At 39.1% G+C, this 23,151-nt stretch overlaps 1 protein-coding gene across 13 annotated transcripts in view; it reads right to left on the bottom strand.

The window, feature by feature from the left end:
• Positions 1-23,151, bottom strand: part of MAST2 (microtubule associated serine/threonine kinase 2) — a 194,335-nt gene that overhangs the window by 96,076 nt on the left and 75,108 nt on the right. For 8 of the 13 annotated variants that reach the window (XM_055815125.1, XM_055815132.1, XM_055815126.1 and 5 more), the window contains 2 exons: positions 15,319-15,350; positions 6,438-6,644 (listed from right to left, as the gene is read on the bottom strand). In XM_055815125.1, coding sequence (XP_055671100.1) covers positions 6,438-6,644; positions 15,319-15,350 — 239 coding nt within the window. Of the gene's footprint in view, positions 1-6,437; positions 6,645-8,591; positions 8,774-15,318; positions 15,351-23,151 lie in introns of those variants that run through there. The other 5 variants (XM_055815128.1, XM_055815133.1, XM_055815137.1 and 2 more) reach the window with 2 other exon arrangements.

Below are 23,151 nucleotides of genomic sequence, written 5' to 3'. Positions count from 1 at the left end.
GTAGCAGGTCTTCTAAGAGAATCAAAATTATTACTTCCACAACTTTTTTTTTTTAGTGTTTATACAAATAAATACCTATCTCAGCCCAGAGATGTGACAATGCAACTCCCATTGCACAGCCAGTCTTTCCCAGACAGCTGGATCAATAACATCCCTGCTCTAAAGACCTGAAGGTCTAAAGAAAGGAAAGGACAGGAAGGAAAACAAAAGCACACAGAGCTCTTTCACCACAGCAAAGATTACTGTTTGAAGATTTTATTTTAGAACATTAATAATTCATAATGACAGTGTAATGTAAACTAGGGTAGAAGATTATGCTCTCAAGTACCACAAAAGGGATTGAATGACAGAATAATAACCACTAGCCAAAGCAGCAAAATTTTAGGAGATAAATTAGGTGAAAGGAGAACTTGGAGGACTAGAACAAGCACATTTGAGGTGAATGAACAAAAACAGGAATAGAGAGATACTGAAGAAAAGGGGAGTGCAGATGCAGCCTGTAAAAAAGAGAGCACAGAAAGGTATGTTACAGAAGATGAAGCTCTGCTGCAGGCCTTCTGACGTGGTACACTTTTGAATATTCAAACAAGAGCTTGCACTTGAGACAAAAGTTCGGCATAGCGCAGGATAGCAAGACCCAGCTGAAATGGAACACAATTTCAAAAAATGGTGCAATATTACCAATATTACCCTGAAATCTTCTTTCCTTCTTTACATTCTAAACTTCCCTTAAGCTGTCAGGTTAATATTGATTCGCTGAATGGTTTATCTATCCAGATTAGAAATTGCAACTCATGGCTTCAAACAGGAATTTTTTAAGAAAACAGATCTGAAAGGAATCTTCTGCTCATGGGCAGGAATAGTCCCGTGCTAATGCAAGCAGCTGTGTCATATAATCTCTGCTTCTCCCCAGCTCAAGTCCGCTAAGCTGACACGAGGTACTCACTATTAGTACATCTCTACTATTAGTGCTTCAGCACAGGATGTTAACGCGCCTGTTTGCACACTCACCGATTTTCCAAATCAAAACTAAAAATAGCACCTGATTGCCTCACAGGACAATTAAAAACAAGTTTTGGAAAATGCAGGGGACTGTCTATCACCAATAATAACACCTGACTGCCTGGTTAAGAACATACACTTCTTTCTCAGAATTCCCTTGCCAGGAATCCCTCAGCGCACAGATTGTTTCTGTACCTGCATTCAAGATCAAAAGGTCTATGAGGGAAAGACTATGTGGAAGGAAGACTTTTGTACAGAATGGAGCACAGTACTATCATTTGAGGAAATCACTGTTATTTGAGAATAAAGACAGAGAAAGAAAAGCTTCAATATTTACTACAGTCACTTAGAACCTTCTGAGCTTTTCGTTCCTCACCAGAAGTTGCTATGTTGTCCCAGCCATCCCAAACTCTTTCAATAGTGCCGGGGTAGTAAATAAGTCAGCTCATACACAGCTGTACCAGCCTTCAAAAATAATTTTATAGAAAAACCAGTTATGAACCGCTTGGTTTACAAGTGGCTAGCAAACATTAAAGCCCTCCAACTTCTGAAGCCCCAAGTACATACTCCCCCTCTGGGAGCCTCTGATTTCCCAGGTCAACCCACCAGGTTATATGCTTTGCAAGTGGTCCCACGGCGGGCAGCCAAACAGCGAGCCTGGAAGGAGACAAGAATTCACACCTCGGGCTCCAGACCCCAGGGTTTAACTCTTCTGCTGCTGCAGTTCCAGACAGGATGCAGGGGGGTTAGCATTTACACACCGCCTTCACATGAAAAAACATTCAGGCCACCACACCTCGCTATTTCCAACCATGTGGCAAGCAAGCAGTTTCTGATCAGCATAAGAAAGACAAAATGTTTTCTGAGCCTGTCAGGTTTTAGGTATCACCAATATGTCCCGTCCCCTGTAGTCTCCATCTCCTAGGTGGGAAAAACTATTCCCAAGAATAATAACTAGTACAAAAGAAAAGGAATAAAGAGAAAAATTTCCATTAAAAAAGAAATGGATTCTGGGAAACTCATTCATTCAATGCGAGATGTAGATTACAATTCAGTTGCCAAAAGATTACCTACTCAAAATTCACCATTTCACATTATGCATAATGATATATTCACAAAGTTGTTCTGTTACTCATTATTCCTGAATTGCTTATCTACATTGTTTCCAAAAGTGACATTATACTATCTTGCAGTCAACTCTGACCAATTATTTAGCACATTTAAGAAAGCAGAACCTGTTCCAAATCAAGCACTAAACCAGGAGGATATCACTTGCTGCAAAAACAGAACTATTTCCAAATGTCATTCAAGCTGAATATAGTCCTCTTCATTAATCCTCTGACATTTGTCAAATAGGAGTTTCTAACTAAAACAAACTCTTAAAACCTGTATCAAGTGACTTTAAACTAAATGGAATTTTAAGTAGAGATAGGAAACTATCACCAACTCTTGACAAGCCTTGAGGTATTTCAAAGTAAAAATATTAAAAACCTCATTAAGTCTGAATTCTGGAATGCTTTCTATCTTCCCTGAAATTATAGAGCATCTCCTGTTTACAGGTGCTGCCCTGATCTTGTAAAATATATGTAGTCTTTGAAACCAAAACACGGGTGATTTGGGGATGTGCATGCCAAGAATACATCCCTATACTACGGAAGGGATTTCTGCAACTGCCTTGAAGTAGAAAGACTGGAGTTACAAGACCCTCATCAAGACACACCATCAAGTCCGGGACGTAAGAAAAAGAAGCGCAGCCTAACAGGAGACCCCACTCAAACAAGGTGAACGTCTCCATTCCCACCCTTTGGTGATGGCCAGCTGACCGGCCCCCTGCAGCGCCTGGGAAGTCCGTCTGTTTACTGCGATGGAGCAGCCTCACCGAGGACACTGCACACCAAACCGCGCTCACACACCCAAACAAGCCATAGCTCTAAATATAGGTCTCCCCTCATCCACTGTAACAGCTTATACAAAAAAGGCTTTAAATAAAGACAGGCAACACTACCAGTACATTCGCTGAACATCTATGTATAAAGCTTTCCTGCTGCTTACCACAGTTATTGATTAAATGATTGTTTCCTGGAATAGGCTTTTTATGTAAATAAATTAATATATTCTTAAATTATATCACAGATGTCCATAAAATCCTAATTATACAAAACTCATACCATTTTAATTACACACTGATCACGTAATTATGTACTGTGTTCAAGCACTGAGTATTCTGGAGCAATATTAGGTTTCCCATTTTGTTTTACTTAAGTAAGACACCAAGGATCTGACTACCATCACATTCACAAATGGTGACCAGATTTTGTACAGGCTAGGAAAAAAAAATCTATAAAACTATTCTGCAAAGCTATAAAAAATTAATAGCCAGTATCAATAGACTTTATTAAGGCTAGAACCTCCAAGGGAAAACATTCCTATAAAAATAATCTCTACCATCTATCCCTATAAGAACATGTTCCACAACTGGCATGAATTCACGAAATCGAAATAGCACGAGAAAATAGCCCTTGAATAATCCAGCTGAACCCAACTCTTCCCTTGATCTGTTAGGATAAAGCAAATTTCCACTGAGATTTCACCTCACCTGCAGTACCCAGAGATGCCAGAAATATGGCACCTGAACACTTTCATCCTTGTTACCACAAATTAATACACTTCTAGACTTACTGAAACTAGCTTAAATCTTGCTGAGAGTGCAAAGTTTTTTGAAATAGGGAGAAATGCACCTTCCTTTAATCTCAAGGTCCATCACTTCCAAGCTAGAACAATTAAATCATGACATCTTTTAAGCAACTTGATATCAAGAAATGCTGTAAATCCATATTTTGATTAAATTAAAGGACAAATATGGGTGTACAGAGCCTTGCCAACTCATAAAGAGGACCAGCTGTGAAACATGGCCTCATTTTCTTCTTCAGTAATTTGACTTCCCTGCTACCCACAAAAGAGTGCAAGCCAGATCCCAAATATGAGACTCAATACTTCAGTTTAATTTTGGACATCACTCTCTTTTCTTCCCAAAGATACATGACCTTAATTCCAACCCACAGTTGTATTAACTACAGCAGTCTTATTTCACCTCTATCAATTTATTTTTATTGTAATCATGTCACTTCACATTTCCTTTTACTCTTTTGAAAGGTTTACATTCTTTTCAATTGTTCAAAGGTTATGTATAAAATATTTTCAATCTTAACCAGATTAATTCTTTCAGAATTTCCATGCTATCTGATTTTGTGTCAGATGCACCAACAAGTGTTCATCTGCCTACGTAAAAGTATCAACACCACCACGAAGCACAGGCAAGAAGGGAAAACCTATGTAGATTCTTGCAAATGCCAATATAACACAGGTGAAAGGTAAGAAACTTTTAAAAATTAAGGCATAGATTTTTCTAGTCACATTTTCCACCAGTTCCTAGTATGACTTGCATAATAGCCATGGAAATGAACCACTGCCTGGCTAACCTGAAGGTGTTAAGCTGAGTAGATCAATGATCGCAGTAACTTGCCAAGATGAACCTCTGCTCTAAGCAAGCAGGAATGGCTATCACTGGTACTGTAACCAAGTAAACAGAACTACAACAAAGAAAGACCGGATAAAACAGGATCAAGAGCTGCACAGGTGAAAGCAACAAGGACAAAAATAAAAAGTTATTATAGTAGATCTCAGCTCTTACACCGAGCCATGTATCTGTGAATCATCAACCATTCAGTATTTAGAAAACAGATGGCTGGAAGGTCCCCATATGTGAAAAGCATTATTATCAAGGAGAGCCCAAAGTAACAGCGGAATATAACCTGACACTAAGATTTTTATTTGAACTGTTCTTAAACAGAGAATTATTCACTGACCCATACCAAAAGCCCAAAGATTGAAGGATTCTCAGAGAAAAAAAGTACTAAAAAGGCTTTTGAAAATCGTCAATAACCATTACATCTCCTCTCCAAAAAGAACAGTTCTCAACTGACTTCAAAAATAATCTAATTTTGATACTTAATTGTTACTTAACAGTCTGTTAATCAGCCCCAGTGCTAAACAGCATTTAATTGCATTTAATCACCCTTGTTGTAAAGGAACATTACCCACTACCAGCCTTTAAATAACAGAAATTAATTTAAAACTATATTGATGACAGTGACATTCAAATGGTAGGAGACTGCTCTTCAGTCACTGCAAGTGCTGCCAAAATGAGCACCTAATTAAGAATTTTCACCAAGTGCTGCCCAACATGGAGGGAAAGCAGCAGGCATGCGGGGCAAGCACCTCTCCAGTGCACAGGGAGTACAGATACATGCAACATCCCTCGCCTTTGCTGACAACCTGATTTCCACTCAACAGATGTAATATATGTTACTCTCCATTAGAGGGACAGATGCCTAAAATAGTTCAACTTCACATTTTCTGGTTACTCCTACCAGAGCTGGCCAGCAAGAGCCATCTCCCTCTGAAATACCAGTCTAGATCCAGGGGCTATTGCATTACCACCTGATGAGTAACTGAAATTTGACCAGCTACATCCACACTGCAGCATGTGAACTTCAAAACCAGACCCTCTGATGCCTGTGCTGGCTCAAGTTTTAAGTAAGTACCACTGAGCTCCGATTTCATAACTGCACGCACACAAAGATCTCTAGCTCCCGTTAGCTTTTGTCTTCAAGAGCTTCACTAGGTGAAGCTTCCTCTTAGTGAAGAAGCTGAAGGTTTCCACTGGGGCTGCTGATGGCCATGCATGTTCCATAGGAGCAGAAAGCAGAGGAAGAGCTAATCCTGAAGTAAAAATACATCAGCCACACTCTCAAATGCTTTAATACAAACTGAGCTTGTCTGGACATTTTTTTTTTTTTGGTTTACAAACTCTTGTACACCATATTTAATCCTGCTAAAAACAGGCTTGCTTTTACTCACTATCCTTTGGAGAGCCTGTGTTTGGAGACAGACTTCAGCCAGCTTGCTTCTGTGAGAAACTAATGTGGGTTTACAGCGAATAGAACAGTACACAGTACATTAGCACAGGACCACTGTTCTAGGCAGAGCTTTTTAAGTACCCCGCTCTGGGCTGTTCTACTTTTAAACTGTTTTTCTTGACACCAGACATGCCTGTGAAGGGTTCCTTTGCTGCACAGTGCAAGTTGCAAATGTACTCAGAAGCTAGCACAAGGTACAACCAGGAATTTGCATGCACACACAGGTAGGTTTGCATTCATCTTCCCTACACAGGGCCTTAAACTACACAAGAACTAGCAAAATCTATACCAACGAGCAACATCAACCCAAATGCTAACTGGCTAGAAGTAAATAATGACTACAAGGCTGTTCCCTTCTGTTAGTCGTTATTAACTCCAACTACAAAGCTGTTAAGTTTATAAATGGTTATACCAACAACAAACTCTTAGAAATTCCTAGTTGATACCTCTCCTTACCTCCACTGAAAAGGATGGCTGTAGCATGGACTAGACGGATTGCTCTGGGCTTGTGAGTTCAGGTAAAATACTAGAGGAGAAGTAACAAGTGCACAGTCAGCACTAAATGGGAATTTAAGATGCTGCAGACCTGGAGCAGATGTAGGAGAGAACATGTGCTGATGAACATCATTTCCTCGGCAGTGGGAGAACAAAGGAGAGGAGATTCTGACAAGGTACCACAGTAGGAAAAAAAAAAAAAATCAGGGTCAATATCACAACTCCTGTGTCAATGAATAAAAAAAAAAGATAATTCCAAAATACAAGTTATATCTTCTTAATAAATGCAATAAACTAAGTGGTCAAAAGTCATCCTTTCAATTATCATCCAAACCAAAATGTATTTTCCAGTCAATTTAATATCTATTCAATGTTATTTTTCCACCATGAAAATCTCTTCCAATCTGGAAATATCCAAATCCTTTCTTGTAATGATTCCCAGACTTCCTGGAATATGCACCACTGTCAGTCTTTAATGTAAAAGTTTTAATTGAGAAAAAAATAACAAATTGATAATGGCACCAGTAACAGACATGGACCATTTACATCACAGCCTTCTCAATCTGGGAGCCATGGTTCCATGCCACAGCTGTGGCAACAACAGAAACACCCAACTGTGAAAACACGAGTTACATAAACCATTAACTAGAAAACAACATTTAGCTCTGACAATATTTTAGAACGATAACTAATTAAGCCTGAAAGCAGCACTGCAAAATAGCTTTATTCTCATTTTAGCAATGGGGAAACTGAGGCACAAAGAGGTTAAGTGACTCGTCCATAGCACATCCATTGTAGCATCAGGATTACAGCTGAGGACACTGATTTCCAGCTCAGTGCTCAGTTTTGTAAACTATATTGCTTTTGCGGGGTTAGCAGCCAACACGCATTGGAATACACACAGAAAATTTCTCAAAGTAGTTGCTTTCCAAAAAGCTGCAGACTTCTACATCAACATAAAAAAAAAAAATAGATTCTAACACCTACTTTATTGAACTATACACGATGACACGTCCTTCACTAGAAATAAAGTAAAAGTTAACTTACAAATATTGGTATCATAAAGTGTGCTTATGCATTAGAATACAAACTAGCGCCACCGTATTCCTACAACACTAACTTTCATTTTGATTGAGGGATGAAAAAAGTCTCTATTTACCATATTTAAACATAAAGGTCACCAAAAGGGAAATCTGGGGCTTGCTTCAGTTTTGTTTAGTATTCAGACTATTCACACCGGAAGTCCTGAAGACAAGCATGTTTGGCATCGTTCCTTGCTTTAGATTTCCTAATGAATCCAAACACTTACCAGTAAGTAACCTTTACATATTGGAAATCCTCCCTACTAGCATTCTCTGCTTAAATATCTGATAAGCTTTATAGTCTGCAGACAGAAAAGGCTAAGCCTGCCTCTTACCATGCTCCTCCATTCACTATGTGAATAGATGTGTTTAAGCTGCTCTACTTATAAACATAGTATTAAATATACAATTTCCTTAATTTTATGTAATAGTAATAAATATAATTATGAACGACATAAATAACATTTTCATTAATAGATTTCAAAGCATTTATAAAGGACACAAACATTACAAAGGGATTGCTTGTTTGAATTTCATTTGTAGAAATAAATGTGGCAATGTAAATAAAGATTTTTTTTTTGCCTCAAATCTAAAAGTTTTCAATAGCATTCTTAATTTAAAAAGATAATAAGGGTGGCAAAGGTTTCTGTTGATTTGAGCCCCGTGATAGCTTTCTGGCAGGTTATTCAAAGTACTTTTTAAATGTGAAGAGTGATCAAACTAGAAAGAGTTACAAACATTCAGTTTTACAGCCTTAATGAATACTTGGTACAAAACTTAACCACAATGTATTCCATTTAAAAATATTTAAATATTGCTCTTTTTTGGCTATGCTTCATGGTAAATGCTCCACAAAAGTAAAATGTTAAAGCTTCCAAATGAAATTTCATGTACAGCCAAATAATCATGACAGATAAAGTTCTAACAAATAAAAGCAATATCTATTGGCCACAGAAAATTCTGGCTTGGTTTTCGTCATCATTTCAATTTGAAATGTTTAAGAGCAATTTATATTTTTCACAGCAGTCCTTACTGGATCCGCAGGGACGGGGCTCCAAGCCTCTGTTTCCTCCGTTTCATCATTGTGCTGATACACTACGATTCTTCCCAGCATAAGAGGCTTAGAGCCGAGAAGGAGAGCCCACCGTTATCACTCCAACGCAGAGCACAGAACAATCAGCGCAATTCCAAGCTCCTCATATACCCCCAGTGTCAGAGAGACCTCAGGAGTTCAGTAATGGTCCAGATTAATCACACGGATCATGTCAAAAACCTAATTATTTTAAAAAAAAAAAAAAAATCTTCCACGAGTCTATTCATAGCATCCAGAAAAAGGAAATGAAGCCCACCAGTACGAGACAAAGGTGCAGAGAAGTCCAAGACACAACCTAGCCATCTGACCTGTCACACAGCCAGTGGTACAGTCCTGACACCGGCTGAGCCCGCAGCAAATCGGCCACAAACTTCTCCCAGGCTACAAGGAGCAGGAACAGTCACTCTCACCAAATCAAAAGGAAAGCCTCAAGCCAACGGGAGCAATGGCACACTTGAAAGGATTCTGGCAGAAATCTCACATAGCAGCTTGAAAACTCACACTGCGATAGGAATAGAGTCACCGCTCCCACCCAAAGCCCTTGCAGAGTCATCAGCGGTGCCGAGCAGCTGTTCTCCACCGGCGGGGGCACACGCCAACCATCCCTTGTTCAGAAATCAATCCTCTTAAGAACACGCACAACTTTAATCTTAAAACATCTTCCTGCAACTCCCAAGCTGTGTTTCAGCTACAAACTTGATGGATTCTAGCACTGAAAACAGATCAAGAGCAATCTCAGCAGCCTGGGGAGCCAAATGCTGGGCGGGGGGGGGGGGGGAGCAGGTATCGAGCAGGGGGAGTGTATGTAGTGCGGGGCACAGTCTGAACATCTTCATTAGCAAATGGCTGCATTTCTGTATGCAAATGGCAATTTCAACCAGCTCAAAATTAATTTCATGCTATTAACAAAACTGCCCCAAAATGAGGGCCAATACTTTTTAAGTGTGTATTTGTAAGAAAGTAGTTTTCCCAAAAAAAAATCCAAATACATATCTCTGATAGACTTTAAAAGTGTTAAAGACTGTATTTAGGCAGGTAAAGACTGATCTTCCCAAGTACTCAGCAACCAAGTCAAATTTCAGATTACAACTCCTACCTTCAGAGGCTCCCGTGACTCAAATCACAGCAGAAGTGCCCCACACTACAAGATCACCATCTCTCTACCATGTCCCATCAGGAGAACAAACTGCCAGCCTCAGAAGTAAGGGCCAGGGTGCTAAGGGTGGCTGTTCCTTAAACGACCAGAGCCCCTGCCCCCCCACGTCGTGCTTTCAGGGTGAGAAAGCACAGCACGCAACAAAAGGTACAAAATCAGTATTTATGTATAATTTTATTATACCTATTAAATGAGAACCTGGATTAAGTAGTGGAAACTTGATAATAAAAAACGCAGGAAAGACTTTTCTCACTTTTAAATCCTTGATGAAAACCTCCATAAATTCTTTGTCTCTGAGATTACAATATATGTATAACACTAAAATTCCCCTTATTCACTATAATACTACTTTTATAGAAACAATGCTTTCAAATTATTTTTAAAGCCAAATACATGAATAGCAACACTCCTACAGAGCCCTGCAGGAATAATTCAGCACGTTCCACCTCCAGAGCCAGCCCCACATATCAGCTTAAGAGCACTGGGTTATTTTTGATCTACTGCTTGTGAGCTGCTTCTACGCAGCTCAAAGAAGGATGGAGTGGTTAGAAAATACCACCTCTTTCTCTATAAAAAGTATCACACGCAGAAAGCATTGAATGGAGGCATTATTTCTTACTGTATTTCCCGATCCAAGACAGAATAAGAGTTCAAAAGTAGCAAAACTCCCTACTCCTTTTCAGAACCATGGGTTTTTTTTACTCTATTTCCAGCACTTTGGCTTCTCCACGCTTGAGGCACCACACTTATTCCTGGCAGGGAAACGGCATCGATCGATCCCCAGCAGAAACGCTTACCCGCCAAGATGAAGAGAAACAGAATGATATACTCCATTTCTCTGCAGATACAGAGGAAATTCCCACAGCACCCGAGCATGGCAAGGTAAAGACATAAACCAGCACTAAAGGCGAGGCGTTTTTTTCCCTGCCATCAAACTTGTTGTTTCCAAGGTCGAAGCATTGAAAAGAATACAAGTAGAAACCGATATAAACTGGTATACAGCATATTCTTCCCAAAGAAATTCCTTGGGGTGTTTGTATGTTATTTTACCGTCAGGAAGCGGAGGGTAAATTTAACAAATTATCATGAAGACTTGTTTAATGAAACACCCTATCAAATGTCTAGGGCTGTAGAAACTAAGAAGCTTTGGAGATGTAGAAGTAGAACGGGCAGGCGGAGAAGGAGGGAGAGAAAAAGAGAAACCAATCTCCACAGTGGACATAAATTGCTTTAAAAAGAGATCAGAAGGAATAGACCACCATAAAAGCCTTGCACATATCTTTAGCAAACACTATTATGTTGCTTACCACATTTCATAAAGATAGACATAAAAACTTGACATAAATACTATTTCTTATCAGTACCTATCACCATCAAAACAGCAGACTACAATATTTGATTTATTTAAATGTGTATTTTTACTGGATACTCTGAATTACCATTATTTTTCATGTTTCTTATGCCTCCGTGTTCTTTTTCTGTTCATACACAGACTTTAAAACTGTATTTGATAGAGATGATTGATAGCAGGAAAGAATTAACAAAAGTAACTTGCATGTGAAATTAAAAACTGGTTTTTCAAATTTAGTTTGCTGAAAACAAATACTCTTCAACTTCAGATATAATGCAGGAAATCAGTATTCTCTTTTTAGAAAATTTTACATTTTTTAGATAGTACAAAAATTACAGCAACCCAAGTTAGTAACCCTGCCTAAAAAACCACAAGGATTTCCAATATAAACCCACATTTTTATAAAAAATCTGAACGGGTCAATGAAGTTCATGTTATAAACAAATGGGGTACTGAACAACAAAAAAAAAAAATAGCTCAAATACAGCCCCAACTTGATTTAGTGACTGCTGATTTGCCAAGGAGGCAATCAGAAGAAATAGCGAGCTCCACGATGAATGTTGCGCATCCTGCAGCCACAACGCAAATCTGCAGTTCACAGCCTGGTCTTTTGGATGCCAAGTTTCTGTTACACACATGAACACACACAAGTGCTTCATCACAAGCCTGGTCTTGCCATGCAGTCCGCACCTTTGTCAAGTCTGGAACATCTCTAGTGCACTTCACACACAGGTGCACATCAAAAACCATTTGAAAGCTGAAGCCAACAATACAAAAAACAATCTCTGTACATGCTGTAGCACCAAAAGAACAGAAGAGGGTAGTGGCTGAAAATAATTAAACCACTTCCACTAATAGCATGGAGATCAAAGTTTGGGTCTCTCACTTCACATTCGCTACTTGAAATTAAAGAAAATATTAATGAATAGTAATTATTTTTTGTGAAGAAAGCATGGAAAAACATAACCCATACATTTATATGCATAATTTATTAAAGGAAAACTTTGAACCCTGATTATTGAACCACACCAGAGACAGAACATAACTACTTGTTTCTGTACTCATACTTGTATTATTCATCTCTTAGCAGCCTACAACTGAGTGTAATTTCCTTTAGTGTATTAAACATAACCCCTCTACAGAAACACGCACACTTTAAGCACATTAACAACAAAATGGTATCTAAATAATCAGGCATTCCTCTTCATGTCACCCTGCACACAATTCCCCCATCTGTTTTACATGCCTGCTCACTCTGTACTGATTATTTCAAGATCAGACTGCAAGATCTCCGAGGGCAAAGCCATCGTTTACAGTGTGCTTGTGCTTCCTTCTGCTAATATGGAAGCAGAGTCACTAATCAACAGACTTCACAGGCTCCATCCTACCACTCATTCTCCTCAGCTTCTACCCAAGACCTTCTTTAGGTGATAAAATCCCTCATGCTCTCCTGCCAGAAATAATACTGAGACATCCAGCTCCACTCCTTTTCATTAATACAAACAAGCATAGCAACTGCTGCTGTCCATGCCTACAATCAGTTCCTGCGGAAAAATAGAGACTACTAATGCTGACCCAGGCAAATACAAAGCAATGAGAGTCAGATAAAAGAAAAAGTTAGAAGCATTATCAAGAAGAGCTCTCCCTTCTCCGTTCAGCAATGACAAATATCCTAGCTAATCCACAGACTAAAACTCTCTTAACCCGATCAACCACACAGCAATCACCTAGCAAGCAGCAACAATCAAGTCTTCCGTTCCACTTCTGGCTGGCTGGCAAATAATTACTTCCTCCCCAAATACAATCTTTTTACAGTAGTAAATGCACCCCAGCCTCCAGACCAGCACACAGAAAAATGCTGGGTGGCTCTGTACTGTATACTGTGTAATACAATTGCTACTGAACTGCTACAAAGGCTGGAGTTTGTGCAGAAAATGGATGCACCTCTTGAGGGTTTCTGGCTCCAAGCCAGATATTTCATCCTTCTGTCAATTCCTGCTTCTGCTCCTGTCGGTGAACAAAAGTCAATGAATGACAGTCAATGAATCAGGACCTAGGTACATCCATAACTATCCTTACTCATTAGCTACAGCACAACAACGGCTTTTCAGAATAAATTTTATTTCCAGAATTTATTTTTGCTTATGGCGTTCACTGTTAAGTCGATTCAAGCAGAGGAAAAGCCTCAAGAACTGAGAACTATCTACAGTGTATATTTAAGTGCATGTGGTTAGGCTACCCTTTTTGACAGAATGAACAGATTTATCCATATTACATGTATATTTTTAACATACATATATATGCACACACACATAATTGTTCCCTTTCTTGATATAAATTTCTGTAATTCCTGCTTCAAAGACTAAGAGTGGATTTTGCTAAAATTAAGTAAGCACTCTGATACTGGGATATGCAAATCATACATCAGCTCCACAAGACCCTTCTCAGTGAGCCTATACACTTAACAGTACGGCATCAACACAAATATACATGAGCCACAATGCACTCCTGACTTCTTAAACAGTTACACCTTTCAAACAGAAAGAAATTATTTGGCAGAATTGACTACAGAATCTGTAATTCCAGAAACTGCAATCGAATAATCAACATGATAACACAGGCAACTAACTGAAGACACTTCAATTCTTGATAGATTTTCAGTGTCACTAATAGCTACAACCTTGTGCTTAAAATTTATGGCCTGGATCTTCTTGACACAGCTTGCTAAAGCTCTTCACATCATGATGGCTTAAAAGGCACTCAGTTGTGGAAAACTTAAGCGAAGTAATGAAAACTGAAGGTGTTAAGTCAATATAGAAATAAAACAATTTGCTTTAGTTACTACTAAATAAAACACTACACAATTGAAGCACTTCATTTGTATCTCAGACATCTCAAAAGTAAATGTGTGAGTAGTTTTATGTCATACCCACCTCCATGCTTGAACGAGGGAAGGGAATATCTCTGGCATCCTCAATTCCAATTCCAAAAGTTTTGTACAAAAGTATCTTAAGTTACATTAAACAAAAAACTTACTGGTAACTCACTACCCCACCATTTGCTCAAAGAACCATCACAATCTTCAAATCATGAGCACCACCTTTCTTAAAAATGTATCAAATATAGTTAAGCTAACCTCTAAGGCATACTGGTTTTAAAAAAAAAAATAAAATCAGCCAGTGTTTCATGTTCTTTAAATAACTCCCTGACTGGTTTACCATTGTCATATGAACTAAACAAAAAGGTCTGGTCATGCCCCATTTTTAAAAAAAGGCCTTTTGATCTGTTGCATTGTTCAACCCTGAATCACTGGCGCTACACAGCATTTTCCAAACACTGTTTCTTATACAAAGGGGATAGCTTACATTGAAAGACTGAAAATCATTTCTCATTAGAGCCAGAAACCTGAGGAAGAAAGGTTATATGCTTTTGTGAGCCTCATGTCTGCAGTCTACAAGCTTTGGGAAACAATTTTAAATCAAAACGCGATAGCAGGCAGTACAAAAGCTTTCTCTTTTATATAATGCAATCAATAATGTAATTTCTCCACCATAAATCTGCAGGCATAGCAGAAGCTAAACTGTCCTATCACTGAAACACAATTTAGTTCAATAGAATTCCTTAAACATTATAATGTATTTTTAAAAAGTTGTTCTTTGTTTAAACCACATTTTTAAAAGCCTACTTTTCCTGACATTTGCTACTTGGTCAAAATATCTCTATTACACTGACTGCTCCACAACCACCTGGACCTGCGCGGCCCAGGGGCTGTGTGCTCAGAGTTCTGTCAACAGACTGTTTGAAAAGCAGCAGATCAAAGTTGTCCATAGCACACAAACGATCAGTGACTTCTATGGAGTCACTTCAGTGATGTCAGTGCAAGTAACACTCAATACCACAGCTACTTCCATACCAGGATCAGCTCAAGCTGATAATTAGAAGTAAGCTTACACTACCACTACTTTTCCTACTACACTTAAGAAAATGAATAGAGGCTTCAGTCTCAGAGAAATACAAGCTAGCCGTTTCCAAGTGCACGACAGTTTCTTGAAACTGCTAACAGCAAACAGAGTATATGCCCTTTTAAATTATTTCCACAACTGAAGAGCTATACAAGCTCAAAACAAACCAAGTGACGAACAAAGAATAATTATACTTACAAGCTTCCTCTTCTGGGGAGGCTGAGCTCCTTCTGGAAAAAAAAAAAAAATGAAAAGCTTGAGTGAATTTTACTTGTTATTATTTATTTATTAATAAATGACTGAGGCAAAATTAGTAAGAATCTGGCCATTTCAGACGCTCAGTGTGTAACTGCTGCAGTGCACGGAAGAGGTGAGTCTGCAGGGATGCATGGAGCAGCAGCGTGGGGTACCAAAGTTACTCACCTTGCCTGCATGACATTGCCTTAGCAGGCACTAAAATACAAGCGCTCAACAGAGCAAATGTAACTGAAGTTCAGGCGTAAACACAGATAAGGCAGTTATTAATTCCATCCTACGTACCCCACCAGCAGCCCATCCAAACCACTTCCAGAAGTGTGGTACACAACATGCCTAGCACCTGCTGCATGGATGTCCCCACATTCTCACCAAAAGGAAAAATTCACGCGACAGAACGCATCTTGCTTTGCTGTTTTTTTTGTAAAACGTACACATCACTTGTGTTACATGTTATCACAAAAAATCCAAGGCCAATGAAATGCAGCTCCCACTTACGAGCGGTACTTTGCACCCAAGCAGCAGAAGCAAAGGAAGCCCTGGAATTCTGAGGGGGTGATTTAAGTAAACAGGCCGCGAGCATCCCCGGGGCAGCGGCGGTCACAGCCCCGGGAGCCAGCCAGCCGCCGCTTCGCTTATCAGCGCCCGGCCCCGCACACCGCCGCTGCCCCCTCCCGCGGTGGCCGGGCCCTGCGCTGCCGCAGGCCACCGCTGGGGGGAGCCGGCTCCCGGCGCCGGGAGCGGGGCGCGGAGGGGGGAGGAGCCCTGCCAGGGGCGGGGCGGGGAGGGGCGGGGCCGAAGCCAGGCGCCTTCCCCTCTGCCCGCCACAACGCCCCGGGCAGCAGCAGTGCATCGGTTCCTACCTTTCGGAACGCTGATCTACCTGCTGTTCCCCACTACGGAAAAAAAAAAAAAAATCAGCCTTTTCACTGAATGCTGAAAAAAGTCAATAGGAAAACAACCCAAATCCGTCAAAAGGGGTAACCTCCTTTCCACATGTGTGTAACTAGTGGCTTTCATGATAAACAGTGTTACTGACAAACATGGCTCCTGTGTTAAGGTACACATAGACACAACTTGGCAAAGTTTTTTAAAAATAACAAAAAGTTACAGCTACTAGAACTAAAAAAAAAAATAAAAAAATCATTAACTCTTAAACATGCTGTTATTATTTTCAAGTACGAGTACTCTACAATTGCAAATTTCATTACAGCTTTTAACAGTGCTGAGCAAATTTCATGTGTGAATTATCACAAGGCTGACAGCTTACAGCATCAAGAAATAAATTCCTGTCATCAGACAAACTTGTCAAGATCTAATCAAAACATTTCAAGTATGTAAGATAATAAATCATTAGCATCTATAACAGGTTGTGTGGTTTATATTCTAAAAAGGTACTTCTTCCAGTCACGTTTGTTAGAAAGAATTGGTTCCCAACCTTGAAGTCTATGTAGTAACAACTGCTTTTTGCCACTGCAAATGGATAAATAGGTAAGATATTGTTATTAGATATTATGTATTATACTGTTGGTGTATATAGCGTATTACATATGTATGCATATATCTCTCTCTTACATCATATGAACAGATGTATTTAATTTATCCTCTTTAAAGAATACCAGGTGTAACAAAAGTGCTTAGCAGAGAGCACTTTTTCTACTCAAACGACACATTTCCATTTATTCCAACACATGCAGACCCAGAAATTTTCAGAATGAATGTATAAAGCCCCGGAATTTCATGGTACTGGCTGAAAAAGGAAAACACTGACCTTTAAATCTCTTCATCTACCTTCTAATTTTTGAGCTTTTAGGGTTCATTTTTACAAGCTTTGCTCTAGTCGTTAGAGCTGAAAAGTCACTTAAAGGGAGAACACATCCTTGCAGCAGCACAGCTCTGGTAATGGTGACTTACAGGCGTACACCATGGGAATCATGGTCCATTAACAAATGGACAAACCTCTTCTTTTCCTTTACTGTGCACTTGGTTTACTCACACAAAATCGCCTTTAATACTTCCTATAATGTAGCTAATTCAGGATTAAATACATGCAAGATTAAAGGAAGGACTGACTTGGGCTTTGCTCCTGAAACCATCCCTTGAAATCTGTGATCAACTGACTTTGGAAAAAAGTACTGGCAGATGACATCTCAATGCAATTGAAATATTATTCAATCCATGTAGCAATTGCTTTCATTCTGCACCTCCACCTTGACAAACACAGTGCAGCTGTGGAATCAATAGGCAGTAGTTCAAATCTAATACCTCTGTGGTCTTGACAACAAAGAGCACAATCAAAGCAATCAATTTTTATACCTGTTGTTCCACTACACCTCATTGCGTGTTAGTCTTAAAATCCCCTTCAAAAACTCTACCAGCTGCACATCAAGCCATGCCCCAACTCCCACAGCACTTTTCCTGTCCTCTGGAGAAAAGAGAAGCCTTTTCGTTCCTTTCTGCTTCTCCAAAGCAGGGCTGGTAAGAACACTTCTTACAGCTCTCCAAACCAGACCATGAATGGTGGGGCCAATGCAAAAGCATCACAGCTGGAAGTTACACAACTGTGAGCAGCGTAATTATGGGCTTTGCTTCTCCTGAATCACCACTGCGTCAGTGTCTAAAAAAGTTACATCCCAGGGAAGAAAAAGGAAGAAGATGCCTGGACATGGAAGCAAGGAGAGAGCACATTTCAGGTCACCTATCTGAGGATGTCCACTGTCAGGAGGAACATCGAGGATCTCCAGGGGATGGAACAGACAATGAAATGCCTACCAGAGATAGGCATGTGCTCGCAGGGTGGAGACTCAGCTGGGTCTTGGGATGGCTTAAAACACTTTAATGTGTGCAATGGGACCCAACTGAGAGTTTACTTCTAAAAAAGATAGAGTTGTTTCAAACATATGAAGTAGCATGACAAAACCACTGATTAAATAATTATGCAAAGCATAAAAGCCCAACGGTACCCTATAAAGGTGAAACTCTACTCAGAATCAGTTTTATAGTACAGACTAAACGTTTTAGATAGTAAACAATGAGGGAGGTGGTGTGATTTGACTGGTTGCCATCCACCCCACAAAGGAGTTTGGCATTACATGTCCATGTATCCTGAAAAAATAAAATCACATTTTAAGAAGATAACTAATAAAAGAGTGCTGAGCTGTGACTACTTGGTCTGAAACGCTATTTATAGGGTGTAGCTGTAATCCTTTCAGTAAATACACTAGTATGTCCTAAAGGACATTTTTCATTTAAGATCACCCTTCTGATGAAAATGACACATGGACATGCACGATTTCAAACTGCCTCTTCTGACAGCACATCTGCCTCCCTGAGCTCTTGTGCTGCTAGTACCTATATATTTTACCATTATTACTTCAGCCAGCCTCCACATCACCTGCTCTCTAGGTCAACAATATAACCCTTAAAATAGAGGCTTATATTTATACTTGATTTATACAAAGTGATAAGTAGCATAAGAATATTTTAAAAGATTGTTGCACATTATTCACACAGAACTTTCAGAAGTGGAAACAAATAACTGCTTTCACAGATGTTAAAAAAATAAGAAGTGTATTAAATCTTGCAGTACCCAAATGACAGGAACAGACTGTTCTGAAAGTTAATTTTTTGTATCAGTTCCATATTTCAAGGCATAATTTTTAAACGTGTAACAAAAGCAGCAGCAGATTTTCAGACAACCAGTTAAAAATGAACCTTGTGAAAGAAATTCAGCATCGTGGAATTTCTAAAAAGCTGGTTCAAATACCCTCCTTCAAAAGAGTTCCCTATATTTGTTTCCTTTTATCCTAAGTTCATCATCTCAGATCATGCAGATATAAAATTAGTTGGACACAGTAACATGCTACAGTTCAGGACTCAATCCTCACTGGACCCATCATTTTTGAGGCAGCTCGGAAGCTAGAACAGAAAATATACTGGCCATTTTAAGCATCACTTTTCTGTTTAAATAATATATTGTTTAGTGCATAGATACTGAAAATTTATTCTATTGTGATCTTTTGTATACAGAAACTGCATCTGAAAACAGGAATGTTTCAGGCAGCAGAGGGTGCTGGCTTTTTGCATACGTATATGCACACAATAGGAAATGGAAATAAAATCTGGAAATCTATTTGTTCACTGACCTACAATACAACCCATATCCTTTAAACAGATACGTTACGTTATAAAAGTGTGAAGAAAACAGGAGCCTATCACTCAAAATTGTCACTTTCTCTCAGTCTTGTAATTTGTCCTTGAATATGTTGCTGCGCATATGGCACAGACCCACAGGCAAAGTTGGATGCTAGTCTGCACTGATGGCAGCTTAAATGTAGTCCTTTCAAATCAAAGTGAGAAGCATCGCAACACTCAGGATATTCCATATTTTTGCCAAGAGTGGACAGCATGAGTCCTCAGATTGCCTTTGACCTTGGCCTTCTTGCAAGGTAGCTCACTATCATACCAGTTGGGACAACAGACAAATATTTTTACAGCTGTAACAGTAAATACCTTTCAGTTAATAAGTTAATATTTCACAGATGATGAAATTCCACTGACAGTCATTGACCTGGTACCGTGCACTCATGTTTTAATATTTTTCCTTTGCTGACTATGTTTGCTTTAGGGTATACTACCAACCAGCAGGGGATTAATTAAATCTCTTTCTATACATAACCATTTGCATTACAGAAATGATATAATGAGGGTTGAAATCTCCAGTTCTGATGGAAAATACAACCTGGCCATGCAAGGACAAACCGTAATCCATCCATCAGATTAACAGAAAGAAATTTTGCATGGTGATTAAAAAAAAAACCACCCTGCACTAAGCTTCTCCTATCAGAATCTGTCAAGAAAAATAATTTCCTTCTTTTCACCTTATCATTGTAAATGGTTATTAGAAACACTACTTCTCAATTTCTGTCTCTAGAAATGATTACATCTGAACTTGTTTCCCAAATTTATCAGCAAAGAATTTTAAACAGCAACACTAAAGCTGTATCTGTATTGAATGTCGGCTTAACCTATGGAACATGCTGCGTATTTTCTATAATTTACTGACTTTTTAGAAACTAAATTCAGGATCCTACTGTTAGATCATCTGCATAGCTACAGAGATACTTAAAATACTGCAAATGAATACCCAAGCTCTTGCCAAATCATTCAAGATATTGAGAGGACACAGAGTTTAATTCCCAGACCTTTCCCCACACTGTACAGAACTTATGCGTGCAATCACACAAATCCTGAATTGTCATGGATAGCTTAGTCCCAGCGCATCTTCCTGTATTCCCAGTACCAGCCAAACTGTCTGGAACTGCCCTTCCCTTCATAGTGACAGGGTGCCAGAGCCTCTGGGTCAACGGGCATGGCGCTAGAATAGTTAACTGATTAGCTGTTAACCTAAATGTACTACAAGTTCAAAGCAAATTATTTGGGTTAGTTCTCTACCTGTCTGTAAAAAATGCCATTTGCAAAGCACATTAACATAAAAAACCAAACAGTGACAAAAACCTCAGCTGTTGAACTAACAGGCAACCCTATTTCTCTAAATAATCAGTTTATATCAAGCTTCAAACTCACAGGTCATGAATCAGCCAATGATGCATTTAAAGTTTTTATCGTCTTCCAGCCTTTCTCTTCTCTTCAGCTTAGAAATCCCTTACTAGTCAGCAAAAAAAAAAAAAAAAAGCCTTTGGATTTATTTCAAATTATAGTTACTGCAGAAGAAAATAAAGCTAAAAGCCCTTTAAACGTTAAGCAAAATTCTCAAATGCAACAAATTATTTTCCCTCCCCCACCAGCTCTCCTGCCTGGGTAACACAAAGTTCTTCTTTTGTAAGCAAAGCTAAGGATCCAGGTCATATCTGTGCATTAATCTGTCGAGAATATATGCCACCAAAAGTTGCCCTCTAACCTTTCATATCACTTAACCTCAGGGTTTTCCATAAGATTAAGTGTATTGGTTACTTGACCTAAAATAATTTCAGAATACATCTCAAAACAGACAAGAATTCCCACTTTCCTCAGAATATTTTCAGTGCCCACTCCCATATATATATATTTTTTCATATGTATGTATGTATATGTAAGCTGAAATGTCTGCTTCATATTTTGTACATTGCATCATGTTTTCAAGCCCAAAATACAACATTACACAGTACACCACGAGCCAGACTGAATCTACTCATGGTAACAAACACGACTAAAGCCACACATCATGGCTTGGATCGGCAGATGACAATAAAAACGATGCATGCAAACCACATTCCCAAGTGGGTAAATGGAGAGTTGCCCAACCCCAGGAATAAACCAGCTGCCACAGCTGAGCTACAGATGATGCAAGGAGTAGGCATCTGCAGGCAAGGGCAGGGTGGTACCAGCACATCCCTCGCTAGCCAGAACAATGAATGACTTGCAGTTCTCCAAGATTCATTTCCTCCACAGGATTCATTCCTATCTCTGTTATTTGGAACCAAGAGCACGGGGTCACTCTAATTTCATGCTATCAGTCAAGCAGCAGTCTCTTTCTTTTCACAGTAAAGAAAATAGCTAGTTTCATATTTGATCCTAAGCTTTTCAGCTGGGGTTAAATAGCGAAAGGTTTCTGAATATTAAAGACAACCTCTGAGAACCCCGGTCACATCAAGAATAGCAGGTACAGTAACTCAGCTGTTCAATCCTTAAGACATCAGCAAACTAATTTATTGTTTTCATCAAGGCTAAAAACAACTGTGGCAGCAGGCCTCTTCAAATACACTTGCCAAACTTATTTTTAATTTATATGTAGCACATAAAAGATTACATTTGGAGGATGTAATTTCATTTGCAGGAAAAAGTAAATTTAAAGATTACAGCTTGAATTTTGCAACCCAGACTCCTATATTTGGCACAGAAGAACAGAAAAAACAGCAGAGCAGAAGAAAAAAAGGTGAAATTGCTCTCATAACAGACAATCCATAAATTGCAACAGCAGTAGCTTCAAAAGACCATTATGATAACTTATTCCCTGAAATAAACACTAACAGCTACCCAAAATGTGCATGTGAATCAACAACATAAAAAGCAAGACGCATGGTAGTCCTCCGTAAATAAAAGGCAGGTTATATTTTAAAATCTGAGAAATAACACCCTTAATAAATGCTCTAAATCTTCCTTATATGTATTATATTTTTGCACAGATTAGCCTAAGGGGGAAGGAATATTGAGAGGAGTAAAGCGCACAGCTTAGCTCATTAATCTTTCTCATTACTTAATTCTAGTTTTACAAGGCCATGAAGCAGATTACTGATCCACCCTATATGTGAAGGAGCCTGCCCAGCATTGAACATTCATCCAAAATAATGGAAGCAACTGTTCCAAATTCTCTTTAATTTTGCCAGACTGCACCAGTTTCAGAAATTTAAGTCAAAAGGTCACGTTCCACAAAATTTTGGAAAATGCAGAAAAGAATGGCATCTCAGAGACATACAGGACTGCAGCTGTAATGCTATTGTTAGGAACTGCTCTTAAAATTACTCTGTCTTGACTTGCACCAAAAATTCCTTCAAGACTGGGCATGCAACGACCACAAGGAAACAATCACAGCTGCTAAAAATGCCAAGAGCATTACAAATAAACAAATCCAGTTTTATTCTTTCCCTTGTTGGCTCGTACTAATATTAATCCATGATTAAGTCAGTTGTCATTTCTACTATACACACCCCTACTCCTTAAAAGGTTGTTTCTAAAAGAACTGACAGCTGACATCAAGTCTACCTGACCACCAACTTT

This window comes from Falco peregrinus, chromosome 10, assembly GCF_023634155.1.
Source record: "Falco peregrinus isolate bFalPer1 chromosome 10, bFalPer1.pri, whole genome shotgun sequence".
Classification (NCBI taxonomy): domain Eukaryota; kingdom Metazoa; phylum Chordata; class Aves; order Falconiformes; family Falconidae; genus Falco; species Falco peregrinus.
The sequence above is the reverse complement of the archived record's forward strand: the minus strand, read 5'-3'. Positions and strand labels throughout refer to the sequence as shown.